This window comes from Eutrigla gurnardus, assembly GCF_963514095.1.
Source record: "Eutrigla gurnardus genome assembly, chromosome: 1".
Lineage (NCBI taxonomy): Eukaryota > Metazoa > Chordata > Actinopteri > Perciformes > Triglidae > Eutrigla > Eutrigla gurnardus.
The window spans coordinates 7202246-7216281 of record NC_139915.1 but is presented as its reverse complement, the minus strand read 5'-3'; the positions used below and the strand labels follow the sequence as shown (position 1 = coordinate 7216281).

The 14036-nt window shown below is 45.6% G+C and overlaps 1 protein-coding gene across 5 annotated transcripts in view; it reads left to right on the top strand.

The window, feature by feature from the left end:
- The window catches only part of ntrk3b (neurotrophic tyrosine kinase, receptor, type 3b), a 172838-nt gene that overhangs the window by 31751 nt on the left and 127051 nt on the right, over nt 1-14036 (top strand). For all 5 annotated transcript variants that reach the window (XM_084003337.1, XM_084003336.1, XM_084003335.1 and 2 more), the window contains exon 3: nt 3796-3867. In XM_084003337.1, coding sequence (XP_083859463.1) covers nt 3796-3867 — 72 coding nt within the window. The remainder of the gene's footprint in view (nt 1-3795; nt 3868-14036) is intronic.

Here is a 14036-nt window from a genome sequence, read left to right as displayed (position 1 = left end):
AATATAACTGAAATGTTCTTCTCCAGAATAAGAAGCTGAATACGTTCCTCAGCTGGTCATATTCCATAAGGACCACAATAGATTGCCCTTGCCTTTGTACAAGCGTGACCTTAAATCAGCTATATGCTAACAACTGTAACAACTATTTGCTATGTAAAGAGATACTGAAATAATGGCACCCCTCTGTGTGTGTCATCGGCCTTTTGGTGCATGCCAGGCCCTCCCTTTGAAACTGTCCACCGGGCATTTATTAGGAAACTAAAGCCCTTTTCACACAGGACTAGTATTACACGGAGACCTCACATAATTTAGATTTAGTGTCTACATGTTTGCAATTAGAGATGCAAGAACAATGGTGGAGATTCTCCTTATGTGTGAGTGTAAAATGGAGTGTGATGACATGCTGCCATGCACGTCATCCATCCTATCATAAATCTCTCTTCTATCTGTACCCCAAAATGCAGCTTTCATCATTTTTAACCAGTAAAGAGGTGGGAAAAGGTCTGAGATTCTGTTACGACATCTATTACCATTACATACCTAAGAAAAAACACAATTTTCAACAGTTCAATGTCCATTCTTCTCCTATTCTATTTTAATGACCTTCTATTTAAAATATATTAACATGATTAAAATCTAATAAGATGGAGACTTTTGTCACAATAAGAAAAACAAAGAATAGAACCAGACACATCCCTGTTATTTTGATGCATCATCTTGCTCTCACATGTGCTTCAATGTGTCCCTTTACTGTCCAATCTTTGCATTGAATGTTCAAGCAGATATATAAAATCTTGACTTTATCTCATCTCGACCTCTCCAATATTTTTTCACAAGCAGCATTCAAGTAAAAAAACATTTCTAAAAAGTGCTGTGACCTTTCAGTTGCTTGTGTGGTTTGGAGAAGTAAATAACGCAAAGAGAAAAAAAAAAGAAATAAAGAAATGTTTTGGTCTGGCCTCTAAAACTTTCAAACTAGATTAAGACTCACATTAAATGGTGCAAGCTTCAAATCACTGCTATTTACAGAGATGATTGTGTTCAGCTTAATCGTTATTACTGCTGTGAGGATAATAACCAAACCTCAACAGTCATCCTTGTACACTGTTGTGCTAATTCGTATGGAGTGAAATAACAGCGAATGTGTATGAAGCCATCAGAAAGATTCCAAGGGCCTCAAAGACCCTCTCAAGGACCCTTAAAGGTCCCGGATCCCCACTTTGGGAACTTTTGGGTGATGAAACGCTGCATCCCAGTCGAACACCACAGAGACGTGATCAGACTTCTAGAAGGTAATTGGCACCAACAGCTGGGTATAATCAGCCCGCTGCGTTATGGGGCGCTCGCTGATGATGTCAATGACTTCTTTTGGAGCGAGAGACACATCTGTGATTACAACATTGGAAGTCATCGCCATTGTGGCCCAGTGCAGCGGCTCCCAAACTGGGTCGCCGGGAATTCCAGGGCTCTTTGAGATAATCCCAGAGGGTTCCCGGCAACAAAAAAAAAAAGAGGCTTCGTGTAATTTCACAGATATTTCGCTCCAACACAATATGGAAATGTGTCAGAATGCCTGCCGTAATCATGGGTTTCACTCACTTTTACAGTTAAGACGCACAAGTTCACAAATCTTTCATCAAACGATGGTTCAAAGTGAATTCCTATTTCGGAGCCAGCTCCGCAGGGGGTACACATGCAGACTGAAGTTGAAAAGATTGGAATAGACGCACAGACTTGTTAAGGTGGACCGCTGCAGCAGAGGCTGAAAGATGTAAAGGCCATGTCTGGAAATGTGCCACGAGACCACCATTTTGTACCTTTAAAACTAGTTTATGTGGTCGTGGCGAGTATGGCGTTATATTTGTGCCACATTCATGAAGGAGCAATGTGAGAATTTGAGCGCAGAAAAATATATTTTGCGAGCACAGAAATGATATTTTGAAGAGAAATGATAGGCGAGCAAAACATAATGTCATTTGAGCAGGCAAAAATATATTACTCTCACTCAGTTTTACTCATGCCCTCTCTCAAACTCTTGCTCGCTGCGCTGCAGACCGCTGCACGCGCGCTCTCAATCTGTCCCTTCTGTGCGCGCTCCACTATCTTTACGCTCGCTCAACCTGGCACAGCGTTACAAATGTGCCACCATAGCAACCAATCAGAGACTTGGAGAAGCTCAATTCTGATTCGCTGTTACGTATCCAATCACAAGGCTTCCATAACACGCCGCATCTTTATAGTTTTCAGACTGTCATACGGCGCTTTGGTTTGAGTGACGGTTTTTGACGGACGAAGACCCCGCCACCGCCTCTCGTCGGCCGGCGACAGGCGGCAGTGGCCGGCGACAGTTGGCTGGTGGCCGGCGGCGGTGGTGGCCGGCGGCGGTGGTGGCCGGCGACAGTTGGCGGTGGCCGTGGCGGCCGGCCGGCCGGCGACAGGCGGCAGTGGCCGGCGACAGTTGGCTGGTGGCCGGCGGCGGTGGTGGCCGGCGATAGGCGGCGATGGGCGGCGACAGTTGGCGGTGGCCGTGGCGGCCGTCCGGCCGCCGATAAGTTGCAGTGGCCGGCGACAGGCGGCGGTGGCCGGCCGGCCGACGAGAGGCGGCGGCGGGGTCTTCGTCCGTCAAAAACCGTCACTCAAACCAAAGCGCCGTATGACAGTCTGAAAACTATAAAGATGCGGAGATGAGGGACAGATTGTGGCGAGCGATCGCCGAGGAGTTTGGGATCGGGGACGGACTGCAGCCTGTTCAGGTCTGGTGGATCGCGGAGATGTGGGGTGCCGGTAGTGCTGCAACCCGGTCCTGAAGTCCACCTGGATCCGATCGGGATCGTTGAAAATAAAAATAGCAGTGAGGACGATGTAGGCCTAGTGATCGTCTCATTATTGAAAATTATTTTTTTCTCAAGAAATGAGACGGCCACGGAATCCCCTTATTGCTGGAGGACTCGTTGGTTTTGTAAATTTTCGCAACGAATATGTAGGCTATTAAAAAAATAGTTATCCTGGTAATTTCTCTGCGTGAGACTTAAGAGCCGTTGGCGGAATCTGACACGTATTAATTATGCGTCAGGACAACGTCATCAACGGCGCCGAAAGAAATCCCCCGAGTAGTGTCCGAAAGTGTTTTTTCATTTTGCCTTTGAGTCCACTATATAGTGCCCTCCATAGAACTCCCCTATATAGGGAGTAGGGAGTAGGGAATGATTTCGGACACAGTATAAAATCCCACTCGTTCGGCGTGTTATGGAAGCGTTGTGATTGGATACGTAACAGCGAATCAGAATTGAGCTTCTCCAAGTCTCTGATTGGTTGCTATGGTGGCACATTTGTAACGCTGTGCCAGGTTGAGCGAGCGTAAAGACAAAGTTGAGCGCGCACAGAAGGGACAGATTGAGAGCGCGCGTGCAGCGGTCTGCAGCGCAGCGAGCAAGAGTTTGAGAGAGGGCATGAGTAAAACTGAGTGAGAGTAATATATTTTGCCTGCTCAAATGACATTATGTTTTGCTCGCCTATCATTTCTCATCAAAATATCATTTCTGTGCTCGCAAAATATATTTTTCTGCGCTCAAAATCTCACATTGCTCCTTCATGAATGTGGCACAAATATAACGCCATACGCGAGCACCGTGACAAGCACCCGTAATAAGAAAGGAAATGGGGGGGAAAGATTCCATTGTGGTGCTGTGTGCATGTGTTTACATGAACCCACGTTAGGAATAAAGACATGTCTTTGTGTCGGTGCTTTCATCACTGTTTCCTCTGTATTTTATCTTTTCTTTTCCCCCGTTTCAGAACTATCATGAATTGCAACCTGAGGGTGATCCAGGCTCGGGCGTTCGCTCAGAACCCACACCTACGCAACATGTGAGTAAACATTATGTCTTTGACAACCATGTTTTCCCTGATTTGTTGTGATCTGCGACGCCCGACAGCTTGCAGGGTACGGCTGCAGAAGAGTTAGTGTCGAGCGGAAGATGATGCGGTTGATAGAGATGGGCTTTGGTAAAAAAAATAATAAATAAAAACGTGGCCCTACCATTCCGGAAAGCCACGCATCTTAAATGAGACATCCATTATTTGCCTTGGATAATTGGATTCCTATCTGCTCCCGGTTCTTTGTGCCTCGGCAGAGCAACGTGCCAAAGACGCAGTTCTATTTAGTCTGCACTCGCCAGATGGACAATTTGTCCAGGAGGCCGAGCATCAGAGAGCTGTGTGAAGAGCAAAGTAATTTCTTTAACAAAGGCTGATGTGTCACCGTATGAAAGCCTGTTATTCCCCAATTTTCCCGGAGTAAACACGGCGAGGAACTCAGTCACAGTCTTTTACCTGAACACATTGCTATTTGCAATTTCCAGTTGTCAGCTGAGAGGCAGTTTGGTCTCTCTGTTCTCCCACGGATGACTGCTGTTACATTTAAATCAGTCCACTTTGCACTGCCGTCGTGGAGAGGAGGGAGAGATGGCAAGCGGTAGTTCATAATATGGACGCTGAAGTTAATTCAGCCTTTGACATTTGAGGAGTTAAAATAAAAAGGTCTAGTCCGATTGATCAAAGTCATTGTCTTATGAGCTGATTTTCGGGAGCATGTGTGTTCATGGATGTACTCGTTTTTTTTAAAGTAAAGTTGGTATCGCTCGTCTCTTTATCGAGTTAGGTGATTGGTAGAGCTTATCAAGCTCATCAACATTTAATGGAAGTTATTTAAATCCCCCCCCCTCTCTTTAATTGTCTCACCACAAGACGGATTTACTCGTGTTAGTAAATCCGTCTTGGATCCATCAGATGGATTTACTAAAACGAGACTGAGAACAAATAAATTAGTGCAACCTTCTCACCTCTTCCTCCCTCCTTCTTATTAAACATAATAGCTGTGCAGCAGTGGTAATGCTTAAAAACATATAAAGGAAAGGATGCATTACGGTGCAAGATATTACAGCAAACCCCCCTCAAAATGATTCCTCCTTAAAGCTCTCAAACGACATATGATGAAATGCCGTTCGACAAACGGGAAAAGAGGAATCCAGAGAGTTCGCTACATCCTCTCACATGGAGGCATTTGCATGGTAACCAGCGAGAGCCCCACCCCTGACAGGCCATGACAGGCTCCTTTTGTGGTCTCATTAATGCAGATGGACTGTTGCTAGGTGACACCGAGGATGATGATGTCAAGGAAGATTAATTATTACGCCTAAGCTTAGCCTCAGAAGGCCGACCTCATTGATGTCTGTGTCAGACAGGTCTGCTCGGCGCCCGGGCCGTCAAATGCTCAACTGGTTGCTCCTTTTTTTGTTCGCCGGGAGAGCTGAAGCCGTTCTCCTCCTCCCAGGGAAACGCGCTAAACCTTCTGACTGCAATCAACCACCCAGTTCACATTCTCTGCCGTCGCGCATGGCAAACGCGCACATTTGTATGTGTTGCACGGCAATTGTTCAATCACAGGTTAGCAACTGTAACTAGGCACAGCGGGCTTGTCGCGTTGAAGCGGTGTGCATGGCTCTGTAATCATATTTGATGATAGAAATCAGCCAGACCAACAAAGCAAACATCAGCTGGTTTTAGTGATCGCTCGTGGCGACCGCACACAACGTTAATGACGGTGGAACGTGCGTCTGTGCACTGATGAGCTGCAACGTCAGTGCTGTCTTGCGTTATTTCATTCTCCGGAGAAACATCAAGCTACTGCAAAGTCTGCATTGGAGGTGGGGGTCCCCGGTCATATCAGCCCCTCATAAATGTTTTATGTAGGCTGCCTGAGCCAATCAGGACTTTTTTTATTGTGAGTCCTATAGCTGTTTTTTCACATTTGTGTCCAGCAGCCAAAATGTTCACTAACTCTACATCCAGCGGATGTGTCCTTGAACAAAACACCGAACCTGCTATTTTCTGCTGAGATGACTCAGACGAGTATCAGCTGAGTGACACAAAGGTAAATATATATTGTGCGAGGCAATAACGCTCCAGGCTCTGATGAACTCTCCGGCATTAAAGCTGTGTAACGCACACTCATGACACAAATATTTGAGCAGCACTCTGAATTAATGTGCTTTCAAGATGCAAACAGGGAATCAACACATTTTATTTACTCCTAGCTGATGCTTTTCTGGTGAATGATTTAACATTAGTGTGACAAGATTCCAAGACGGCAGTTAATACACAACCCAGTCTGCAGGGGAAAAAAAGTTGGAGGTTGAATCCACAATTGGTTAGGTTTAGGCAACAAACGACTTGGCGAAGGTTAGAAAACAACGTTATGGTTCTTGTGAGAATTAGAGGGCGATGACAGGATGCTTGTTACGTGGGAACGTACATCAGGGTTTTACATGGAGGCTCCAAGCACATAATGAGGGCCACTTTTGCTGAAAATATTTGTGTTCATGTTATTCAATTTTAATAATTATCTAAACAACTGTTAAAGTGAAATGGCAGCGGTGCAACCAGCCATAAATGCACTACAGACTTTAAATTATCTTCTAGATATTTATTATTTAGATAGCTTGAGTTGTTTTTCTTTTCAGAAAACAATCATCCACTTCATGAAAATCCCTTCGGTGCTTTACTCCTTCCAAAGGGTTACAACGCTGTCAGCTCTCGGTATCTACCGATTAATCTGCTTTTTATCTCTTTCAAACTACCTAGTTCTGCTTTTACAGATTCTTCTTGAGTTCATATCCAAGTCGTATACAGTCATATTTCTTTTGCTTTTTCCGTTTCAGCATTGAGAAATATCTGCTGTTGCAGATTCTTCAAACTTTAGAAAACTGTAAATTAAATGAACCAAGTGCAAAAGTGAAACTTTTTTTTTTCTAGTGAAGCAACTTTAAAAATATTTCTGCGGTTTAAAGTCCGTCTTAAAATAGACAACTCATCAAGTAAACATATTGCCGCGTTGGTCGCAGTGGCGCCGGTGACTCAGCAGCAAATCCCATCAGGCCATTATTGTTGTGGCTGGAGAAAGTGATGAAACTGCCTCGACCCTCTTAAGTACCATAAGGGGACATTAAAGGAACAATCAGTAATATTGTGCACAGTCTTTGCAGAAAATGACCGTACGCAGGGCCAGTTAGTCCACAGAAATGTCAAGCTGCCTTGTCTGCACTCCATATTTTATTTCACGTATGTCCTTCTGCTCTCTGGACGACCCCCAATGTGTGCCACCAAACTTTTGCTCCGTTTTCTTTGGAGAAGGACACAGAGCGACCGAAAACCGAGACAATGAGGAAGAATGGTTCGCTCGGTAGTTCCACATCTTAATTCCAGACCACAAAATAATAATAATACAAAATAATAAGAGATTGTGGAGCTTCATTGTTATTAGTAAAGTAACTGTTCATATGTCAGTGTGGCCTGCTCCATGTCGGCCTCCCCCACGACTTGTTGGTCCGAGGATCGGTGATGTGACCTTGCCCGGGGAGGTCAGGCAGGCGGAGGAGGCGTGCCGGTGACAAACGATCACACGATGCAGGATTACTCCCCAGCACTTACTAAAACACAGCGCTTCCACCGAGGCTTCTGGTGAGGACGTGCATCCGTAAATGTTTCGGTCCTGTAATAAGTGCGCGTGTACTTGACCAACGACCTTTAAGCCCGACTCACTTTGCTGGAACCTCGCTGCTTGCTTGTTGCTCGGACCTTAAAGGAATACCGTATTGGCTGGTATAAACTATTGAACAGTGATGCTGTTGGGAAAGTTTGTTAGTCCAGGATAAGTTCTAGTCCTCGAAGCCTTTTTTTCTCTCGTAAAAGCGAAACATTAAATACTTCCCGTCAATAAATCACATAGGCTGCCTCACACACTCGCCTGTCAGACTCTTGAAGTGGTCAGCACGATTTTAATGGCGATATTTTTCTCTTTTTAGCTCCTCATCGTGACATTTTGTGACAGCTGTAATTCTTTACCGATTGACGGACGATTTCATCTCTGATTCGTTCTGCAATAAAGACGTCAGCAGGCTAGTTGGACTCGTTGTTGCTGTTTGGAATTTATTTATTACTGTGGCAGCAAAACATTTTACACAAGCCGTCAGAAACTCTTGGTAAAAGTGGGCTTTTCCCCTTTTGATGCGGGCCAATACCTGAGTTTAATATTTTGTTTGATACACATATTGGTTTTCTGGCTCAGGATATGATGAGAGTCTTTATATTATTTATGATTAACAGGAAGCTGACTTTAACAGGTGCTGTATCAGCGCCTGACAAAGATCTCTGTTTGATCGGGAGCTTTTGTTTGATTCGAGGCTTGTTAGCACTCTTCTATCTGTTCATTTTGTTTTAAAGGAATACACCTTCCAGCGCTATTACAGCTTAAACATCACTCAGTCGTTTAATCCGTTAAAAAAGAAAAAGAAGTTGTGGTTTCTTGGGGAGTTGAGTGCTGAAACTTTTTTCTTGACCAGGAGCAGTGACTTTCAGGAATCTGGTCTCTCCAGAGTTTGGTGTATTTTTGCCCTTCGGATGGAGCCAGACGAGCTGTCTTCGTGTTAAGCCGAGCTAACCGACTGCAAATAAGCGTATTTCCCCTGATATAAAACTTGTGACTCTGATTAACACTTGAAGGACTTACCGGAGACCGGCCAGCGTCACTTTAACGATCACTTCCTGTCCCGCCGCTCCCTTTGATCCTCCATTTGCCTGGGTGTGAATGCCACTGTGTTCCTGCTCTGCTACTATGACATTAATTCCACACACACACACACATTTATCCTGCACTCAAAGTATCAGGTGGAAATGAAGTCAATCAACAAAGGCGTTGGTACAAGGTCTCACGCTTTCAACTCATCTCTGGTTCCAGCCTTCTATTTGATGCCGCTGGCCGAGCGCCGCGCGCCTTGCTTGTCCCCGCCTGTGTCAAATTAAAGGTCAGCGTCTGGATGGTGTGGCCACTCTTCCCTTTATTCCAGAGCAGCCGAGGGAGAGGCCCAATAAATCTGGAGGGAACGTTGTCACAGGGGAATCGGAAAGGTCACTCCCCACGAAGAGAAGCGAGTGGAGAGACTCTCCCTCATTAAATCTTACCAGCTCCGTCTTTCTTTCTTTTTTTTTTAGTCCTAAATGTCACTTTCATACTCGGGTCAGTTGGCCGGCTAGCCTGAGACCACTTATAATTAGAAGTCTGATTATTCTCTGTTTATCTTGTCGGGGGTTTTTTAAACTCCCTCCTCTCTCTTTGGCATTCCTTTAACTAAGACTTCCTCTTCTCCTTCCTCCACTGTGTCTTCTTTTTTTTCTTAAAGAGTTCCTCCTTCAGGTTCTCCATGCAACCTCTTCACTTCAGGCGGCGCCTGGCTGGGAGATGAAAGAGTTCTCCAGATGACACCTGGGGTTTCTGTTGTGTTCCCACCTGCCGCTTCCACCGGCAGCATAAAAATAGAGCGGGTGATTTCAAAGGTGTAAATGATTGCTAAACCCACACTCGCCGTGTCAAGCCTCTTTCATTCACGTTGGAGGCGGTGAGCTGACGCTCGATCACGCTCCAGTATGTGAGCTGGAGGTCATCTAGCCAAACATGGTGCCGTCTTGACTCTGCCACTGAAGGGACTGAAATTGAGACCTTTTTATTTATGAGTCCTGCAGCCATGACACCCTGTCTAGTGTAGAAAGGTCAGTGGTTAAGTGTGTATTAAATGTTTCCTTGGTCTCAAAGGAAGGAAATCAATCTAAAAAGTGCATGCTGATAACGCCGTAACACTTCACTGTTGAGTTGAGGAGGCAATAGCCCTGTAGTTAGAGAAGCGGACTGGAACCCTTCTGGAGAGTGGCCATTTTGAAACCCAGACAAACTGGTGAAATATGCAAGGAAGTAATGAGGGAGATTTTTAAGAAGGCGCCTCATTAGGAGACGCTTGGTACAAGCAAGTGTGAGTGTATGTAACAGTATGAATATGAAGCAGGGGGCTGTAAAGAAACAGCTCCTAAGTCTTGGCGGTTTAAAGCTGTTTTCTTTGAAGGAGGTAAAGTACAAGTCCTGAAATCAAAATCCATCAGTGTGATTCATTAATGCCGACAAAATAAATGTTGGGGAACAGAGAAAACAAGATGAGGAATGTCATTAAAATATATGTACTTCTCCCAGGAGAAACATCTGTGTTTGGATTCCTATAATGACATCGATATAGAATACATTACAGCAACTATTCTGTGTGCAAAGCTGTGAAAGTGCATTCAGTAATGTATGATCGGGGCTACCGTTAATGTTTTGCTTCTTTTTTTGGGAGCCACCGCAGGACTTTTGATTCCTTAAGAAATGCTTAACGACTGTTTATTTCTTGTGAGTCTTGCACAGCAAGACGTATCGCCACAGCGCTGCGTTTTGGTTTGTACTCCTTTTCAAACCGAGCGCAATCGTTAAGCACACAATGCAGCGATGGTGCCTTGCAAAATAGAAGGCGGTAGGGGAGGAGACAAAAAAGCCGGCCAATGTCAGACTCACACCTGCAGTCTGCATCCAGCGATTTAGACTAATTCCTGTCGTTTTTCCTCAATATAGCTTCCTCCTATGCTCAGGAGGACCAAACATATTCATTCCAGCAAGGCTTCATTTCCATCAAATAATACATATGCATCACTGAGCTGAGTGCACGCTAATACGGACGCTGCATGCATGCGCTGCATTGCAGAAAACCACCCTTGAATCAACAGCAGGTTGAGCTCCCACTCACACGCGGCCCACTCTGCGCTGTGTGGCCACATTCCTGCTTTCCCAGTGTGTTAAATTGAACATTAGATTTTGTAGTAGACCGCCCCCGCCATTTTAAAAAAGAAAAAGAAAAAACAAACCCTAACCGCCCACAATGCACCACATGAAATCACTCTCCGGTGTGGGAAACGGACCATCAAACACGTTGTTGCCGTGCCAGTTGCTGTGTTGCTAGAGTGGGTGAACCACACTGGTGTTTGATAAGGCAGACTGCTTTGGCTTTCCAGTTGGTTTTTCTGGAGTGGAGGGTAATGGATTTTTCTCATATGATTAAAAAAAAAGGTAAGTTTTTCATATTTCAACGGGGGAAAAAAAAGAAAACAGCAACAACAAAAAAACTGCAGCTCAACGACAGAGAAGAGCACATTAGACGCGGCAGTTAAACAGGGCATGTAGCGAGGCTTATTTCCCAGACGTGGAGGTTTGAGGGAGCGAACAAGCAGTTCAAATTGAATCAGCTTATTCATAAATTTCTACTGAGTTCAAATTTACATTCCGTCCTCATGCTCCGGTGCTCGGATGTGCGTGTGACTAATCTCACTGTAAACACAAACACGGAGGCTTGCCACCCTCCAATAGCGGTGTCATGGAGCTCGGTGTCAGCCAGCTGCATGGACCGCAGGGAGGAACGCTCGGCTGCTCGCCGGCCGCCTATCTGCCACCGCTTGACCACTGGGACGCTCGCCGTCTGTGAATGGAAAGCATCAGTCCGTGCTATAGGTCTATATGGTGGTTTTTATGTATAGGATGAGCTCCGTGGCCTGAAGATTGATTGGATAAGAGCTTAGATAGACTGAGAGTGTGTGTGTGAATACAACTAGTGGTCAGGAACAGTTAGACACATTGGTTAAAATAACTCACCAATGTAAAAACCGAGATCTGAGAAGACGACATTCCTAAAATGTTGCTAAAAAGTCTTCAGGCGAAAAGGTTGTAGACGAGCTAACAATAAAACGTTATTATTTTGAAAGCAATCACATAACTTGCGCAGAAGTCAAAGTTGAGTAATGTTTAATTAACAGTTTTCTCATCCGCCTTGGTTCTTGTCCAAATAAACTTTCACTAACCTACGGGGTTAATTAAAACTGGCTGCTTTTTAAAGTCCCCAAACTGGATAAATACCAATAAAATTAATGTTCAAAACTAGAAAAGAAACAGAACTGCTTTTTGAGTCTTTCTACCTCCGAGTGGTCCAAAATCATTTAAAGCGATTTAAAGCTAAATTATTAGATGGAAATAATAGTGTGTGAGTGTGTGTGTGTGAGTGTGAGTGTGAGTGTGTGTGTGTGTGTGTGTGTGTGTTGCTCGGTGTTTCTTTAGGGCTTTAATTACTTTCCCCGCTTCACTCAGTCAACGTCCCAGACAAAACAAATTGATGTTGGAGTGATGCATGGCTATGAAATGCGGGGACATTCACACAATACATAATAAAGCATTAGCAATGTTTAATGATTGTCATACACCGTATAGTGATGCATTACTCACGAAACGCCATCCTCTGCTTTGACAAATGGTTATTTGACACTAAATCAGACACGAGATCGTATACGCCTGAGTCAGCGAGAGAAAACCACGGGAAAGGTTGGCAAAACACAGACGGATAAACTGGCTCAAATCGAGCCTGGATGGAAAAGTGACAGACACGACAGACTTGGAGATTTAGAAATAGCAACTGTGGCAGCGGTGGATAACGACGGGGAGGACGGGCACGAGACGGAGGAATTAGGCATGAAAGCGCTAGGAAGGGAGAAGGAGGGCTTCACTGCGAGGCCCATTCAGGGAGACTGAGAAGGGCCGGGCTGCGCGGGCGATCTTTACATCCATAATCACAGCAGTCTAACGGAGCCTAATGCTTTATGACGGCTCTGCCGGTCCTGAGACGACAGCGGTGGGTGGTTGTGGGTCGTGGTGAGCCACGGGAATAATGGCTTCAGTTAATCTGCAGCGCAAGACGTTCGCTCTCAAGGGACTCCATGTCAACTGGCGTGACTGGATCGATAGCATCTGTAACACTGAGCTTCATCCCACCAGCATCAAGTTCAAAACCTCCCAGCGACAGTTCACTGCATCCTCACCTCGCCGCCTTCCCTTTCCTGGCGTCGCTTTTGATCTCTCGAGTGTTGAACAAGCCAAGGGGGGGGATGATCGAAACAACACTTTCTTTACCTGAGCTGACAGAGCGGCTAAAAATAGTGTGGCTTTCATCTCGGTGACGGATTGGTTTCAGGCGGCGTGCAGGAGCACCTCTGCGGCGCTCCGTCCTCGAGGCCAAGATGCCGGAGAGCTTTTCGAGTTGTGGTGCAGGGGTCGAACATGCCATGTCATCGCGGTCCACTCTCGCAGTGTTAACTGCGAGCTGGAGCAGCAGCAGCAGCTCCTCTCTCCGGCAGCCAAATCCCACAGGCCAGATGAGGCTTCTCTGATTCCTGAGGCAGCACTTTGCCCCGGCCTCCCTTCCCCCCCTCCTCACACTCCCACCCTCTTCCGTCCTCCCACATCGTTCGGCTCGCTGTGAATTGACAGACAGTTGTCTGGCCGAGGCCTGACATTCGGTGTACACAGCGCCAGGCCCTCCGACACAGGCGCTGTCAATCACACGACACTGGCAAGGAACCCTCCGATTGTGTTTGGACACGAGGATGAGGATTTGAGCCGAGCAGATTGCTATTTACTGTGCCACAGGGGGGGAGAGGATCAGGCCTTTTTCTCCCCGGCACTGTGGCTCCGCCGCCTGGCCTCTGGATGGAGCCTCCGGCCTCTCCATACACTGTCACTGTGCGGCGCCGTGAGACTCTGATTTCCCTGAGACACGGACAGTAAGCTGACGTTGATAATGTGAAAAAGGAAATAAGGTTTTTCCCCTCCTCTTCTGTGTATCCAGGGAGGCTGATAAGATGGCTATTCTGGGCGTTGGAGTTGGCTTCGGTTTCCCTCTCCACACTTTTTCATTATCAAATATTTTTTGGGAGGGGGGGGGGGTCTATATAGTCATGAATAACAATTGCAATCTATTAAAACAATTTTGGCCATAATCATTTTACTACTTAATTGTTTTTAAGGCCAAATCGTGAGTGTAATTTTCAAAATGCGAAAGGAATTTTAATCAGAAGCTGCATAATGAATAAAGTCTTGATTTCATTGGCTAGAACGTAAGCTGCCGCCGACAAATTGACTCGGCTCTAGTTAATTAACGTTAATTAATTTCACCCCCTGCGGTTTGGCAAAACAACAACAAGGACCTGATTATTTACTGGTGAATGTGCTCTCTGCTGGTCAGCGTCTCATCCATTTACACTCGGACTGGAATGGTTTTCTTAAAGAGGAAGCCCCACTGTAT